Genomic DNA, 4,589 nt, shown 5'->3' with positions numbered 1-4,589 from the left:
GATGGGTGGCGGTGCTGACTGTCGAGGGGCCTGAGGGGGCCGGGGACTTGGGGAGCCGAGTCTTGGGCTCCGCCTGGGCTGGGTGGAGCTCAGGGAGGGGATATGATGGGTTGGGGTTTTGTGGTAGGGTGGGGGGCGGGAAGAGAGGGGCCCAGAGTTTGGGCGGGGTGTGGGTGGAGGCCCGGAAATGGGGGCACAGGACCGAATCTCCCCGCGCCCCTCCTTTCTGTTCCTAAGTACTCCCTCCCCAGGGGCCTTAGCAGCAGCCTGGGGGCAGAGCCCTGACAAGCAGATGATGTGAGGTGACAAATCAAGACCTTCCCCTTCCCCGCTGCGCCGTGTGATGGGTGGTAGGAGGCCAAAGGGCTAGCCCTGAGTGCTTAACCCCGCACCTTCCCTTCCCTCCCCACGTGGGCCTGGGCTTATGTGGAGCCTCGGCCCACATGAAGTGGGGCCGGGAGAGCCTGGGACCTGGCTTGCAGAATGCCTCCGCCCTGCTGGGAGCTGCAGTGATGGAGGTGCCCCGATGAGTCCCTTCCCTTCACCAGGTCAGTTAGCACTTAGCAGGAGCCAGGCCCCGTGCTAAGGTCCTCACAGCAGGCTCAGGAAGTGGGGATGGTGAGCACAAGTTCCAGAAAATGAGATGGGGAGGAGGGGCTGCTCAGGGCCCCCAGTGGGTCATCAGAATTCGTAGCTAGTCCTGTGGGGCTCCCTCTGCACGTCTCTGGGCCTCAGCATCCTCTGTACAACGGGCCTGACGCTAATGCCCACCCCCTGGGTTGCCGGGGGCTGCGCCCCAGTGCCCAGAATAGGACCTGGCCCCTCTCAGGGCCCCGGGAACACTTGAAGAAGGATGCAGGTGGCCAGATGGCCATCAGGTGACACAGGAGCCTAGCTGCGAGCTCCACGTGGCCTCGCTCCCCCCGCATCCCTCTGGGCTCTGAGCAGCTTCCCCAGGTGGTGGTTTGGGTTTTCACTCCAGCCTCAGACTTCCTTCCCCAGCCCCAGCCCCAGCCAGCCCCCGGATGTGGTGGCAGAGTCACTACTGTACCGACCTCAGCTGCCCCCCGCAGCCCTTTAGCGGGAAGGGGGCTCCTCTTGAGGCCCCCATCCCCAACCAGCCCTGCTGGTCTGGAACCCGGGTGGGCGGGTGGCCCATCTCCACTGGGATGCCTTTGAGGCTCAAAGCCAGGCCTTGACGCCTTAAGTGAAGGGGGTGGGTGGCAGCAGCTCTAGTGGTGATCTTGGACAAGTCATTGGGTCCCTAGGGGGTTCAGTTTCCTGCATGTAAACTAAATGGCGGCCATTCTTTTATTATTAGCTGGGGAGGAGAAGTCCAGTCTGAGTTGTTGCCGAATGGGCTGGAAGAGCTGTTTGAGCACCAGCCTGGCACACAGTAGGTCGGCATTCAGTGCTTGCTGGTTGACTGACTGAATGAACAGACTCCTAAACACCTGAGGGCTTGAGGTGCCCACCCCTTTATCTCTGCAAAGCCTGCTGAANNNCAACTTCAGCCCTGTGCCCACAAAGACCCTCTGGGCTCGGTCCTATTACTGTCCCATCTAACAAGGGGGAGCAGGCTCAGAGAGGGGAAGCCACTACCTAAAGTCACACAGACACGTGCACACTGCCCCGGAGAACAATCAGTTCGTGTCGGGGGGTGGGGTGCGTGCGCTGTCTCCCCTGGTTGCTCCGGCCCTTTCCAGCTCCCCCAGGTCTGTGGCTCTTCACTCTCCCGAGGGCTGGCGCCAAGGAGGGAGCTGATTGAAGGAAAGTACACCTCTTCTCTACCCTCCCAGTGCCTGACCAGCCCCGCACAGCTAACCCAGTCCCGGCCCCTCCAGTTGCCTCCATGCACCTCGTCAGGGTTGCCAGAGACAGACGTGAGGCCAGGTCCTTCCGCCCGTCCGGGGGCCTCTGTCTTCCCACCTGTGTAATGGGCTGGGGGACCTCTCCGGCACCGCCTCCCCTGGGCGGGGTTGGGGGGGGGGAGGACGACGCTCTGAAAAGTTGCATGTCGAGCCCAGAGGTCCCTGAGCGGGCCGGACCTGACATAGTTTCCCACCCTTTCCCCTGGGTGGGCGCCGGATGCAAGCCAGGCTACACTAGACGGCCCCCTTCCTTAAAGGGCCAGGCGCCTCTTCAGCCCCGGCCCCGCGACCGATGGCTCGCCCCTCCTCTCCAGCTCAGGGAATAGTTAACTTTCCAGACTTGGGCGTGTTGGGGGGAGGAATCAGTCCCGGATCCCTGCCCCTGCATCTCTCACCCCAGACACCCGGACGCGGGCGGGGCAGGTGACGCCCCCAACTCGGAGGTGCGGGGCCCGCCCTCCCCTTCCGCCCCCGGCCCCCAGCAGGCTCCGCCCCTCTCTAGCGTCACCGAGGCCCGCGCGGATTGGCCGACTGCGCGATCGCTCCAGACACTTCCTCCTGGGCCGCAGCCGCAGAGTTAAACTTTGAAGGGGGAAAAAGAGCCATCGGCGCCCAGCGCCGGGCGACCCTCCCTTCCCCCCACTCACCGCCGCCGGTAACGCCCCCTTCTCCGCGGCCCCCGACCGAACTTTTCTCCAACTTCTGAGACCCGTGAGATTCCCTCCTTAGCACCCCGGCCCTCGGGATCCCTTTGCCCATCCCCGGGCCCGTCGAGTCCTTGAGCTTCGCTCGATACCCGACTCAGAGAAAGCTGTCCTCCACCCCCAAGGTCTGATGAATCCCTCGGGCTCCCTTCTTAATTGGATCCTCGTCTTAGACCCACTGGATTCTGGGATTCCCGCCTGCTGCCTTCTCAAGCCTTTCTCTCTCCAAGGGGCTTTTGGATCCTGGGGCTCTCCTGATCGCTGAGATCCCGACCTACTGGATTTTCTTGATTTCTTGGAATCTTTCAAGTGCTGGGTCCCTCAAAGCGTTAGATTTCTCCTTTATGATTCCCGGGCGTTTGACCCACTGGATTGCGTTTCTTTAATTTCCCAGGGTCCCGCCATCCTCGAGTGCCCTCAACCTGCTAGATTTCTTTTCTCGTATCCCCGGGATCCCCGCGCTCCCACCACCAGCTTACGAGCTCCCTCGGATCCAGTGACCCGGGTTCCCCAGGCTCCATCAGCCGCATCCCGGGTGGGCGCCGGGCGGCCGGTCCCGGGACTCCCCCGGCCCCACCCCGCCCATGGCCGCCTCCCCTTCCCATCTCTCCGGGCTCCCAGGCTCTCCCGGGCCGGGGTCTCCTCCGCCCCCCGGCGGCTTGGAGTTGCAGTCGCCGCCACCACAACTGGCCCAGGTCCCAGCTCCGAGCTCCGGGGTCTCCTTCCACATCCAGATCGGTCTGACCCGCGAATTTGTGCTGCTGCCCACCGCCTCTGAGTTGGCCCATGTGAAGCAGCTGGCTTGCTCCATCGTGGACCAGAAGGTGAGAGCAGGGTTCCTCCCAATCAGCTTGGGGAGAGGTCTGGAGGGGGTGGGGGCGCTGGCAGAGGTGTCCTGGAGCCTGGCATAAGGGGAGGGGAAAAAGGAGGATTAAGCCTTGGGCGACTGGGGGTGGAGTGGGGATGGGGCATTTAGCCTCCAGTTGTCGCCTCACCCCACTACCCCTCGGAGGGAGGCCTGGGCAGGGGTGGGGTGCTCCAAAGGCCTCCCCAAATTGCGTGTCCCTGCATGTTGTTTTCTGGGGCCAGCAGGGAGGAAGGGAGGGGCCAGCTAGGTGTAGAAGTGAGGAGGAAGGGGCATGTGGGGGCGCCAGATGGGGGACCTCCCCGTTCAAGCCCATCCCCGACCTCCCGTTTGGTGGAAACAGTAGAAATTGAAGCCGGGCTGGCCATGGCTATCGGGTGACATGTGTGGGTGTGGGTGCCTGTGCGAGCTGCCAGGGGCAAGTGAGGTCTCCGAGCCCAATCTCTGCCCTCCCCCAGGCCTGAGATGTGTGTGGAGGGGCAGGCACCTCTTTGGAAACCCCAGAGGCTCTGGGGACTCTTGTCCCCTCTCCTAATCACAGTGTCCCCACCCCTCAAGTCTGATGCTGGCCTATTAAAACGGGCCTTCCCCAACCCCACCCTACTCTTAGTTTTGGACACCAGGGTGGGAAGCTGGGGACCATGGCAAGAGGGAATCAGGTGGAACTCAATGCCTGAATTCTAGAATGTTAAAAGTTAGGGTAGTGGGTTTCTCTGTTGTTGGAATTCTAGACTGTAAAAATGTTAGAACATTAGAATTCTAGATTGTTCGAATATGCAACTGCTAGGTAATCGAACTCCTCTGATATGAAAGTGTCCAGGGGCACTTGGCTGGCTCATTCAGCAGAACATGTGACTCTTGATCTCAGGGCCATGAGTTCCAGCCCCATGTTAGGGGTAAAAGCTTACTTAAAAAAAAAAAAAAAAAAAAAAAAAAAAAAGACAGTGTACAAACATTAGAATTCTAGGTTGCTGGAGTCCTAAAACATTAAAATGGTAGAATATTAGGCTCCTGAGTTGTTGGAATCCTAGCATGTTAAAATGTTAGAATTTTGGAATGCTGGGTTGTTGAAATCCTTTAAATGGTAAGATATTCAAATGAATCCTAGTTTATTAGATTCCTAGAACGTGAAAATATCAGACCGCTGCT

At 60.2% G+C, this 4,589-nt stretch overlaps 1 protein-coding gene across 4 annotated transcripts in view; it reads left to right on the top strand.

Annotated features, from left to right (window-relative positions):
- The first annotated feature begins 2,428 nt into the window (after positions 1–2,428).
- The window catches only part of PRKD2 (protein kinase D2), a 33,800-nt gene continuing 31,639 nt past the window's right edge, over positions 2,429–4,589 (top strand). Inside the window, exons 1-2 of one of the 4 annotated variants that reach the window (XM_040634203.1) lie at positions 2,429–2,700; positions 2,970–3,399. In XM_040634203.1, coding sequence (XP_040490137.1) covers positions 3,160–3,399 — 240 coding nt within the window. In that variant the 5' untranslated portion in view covers positions 2,429–2,700; positions 2,970–3,159. Of the gene's footprint in view, positions 3,400–4,589 lie in introns of all 4 variants that reach the window. The other 3 variants (XM_040634205.1, XM_040634204.1, XM_040634202.1) reach the window with 3 other exon arrangements.

This window comes from Ursus maritimus, unplaced genomic scaffold (assembly GCF_017311325.1).
Source record: "Ursus maritimus isolate PB19 unplaced genomic scaffold, ASM1731132v1 scaffold_19, whole genome shotgun sequence".
NCBI classification, from domain to species: domain Eukaryota; kingdom Metazoa; phylum Chordata; class Mammalia; order Carnivora; family Ursidae; genus Ursus; species Ursus maritimus.
The sequence above is the reverse complement of the archived record's forward strand: the minus strand, read 5'-3'. Positions and strand labels throughout refer to the sequence as shown.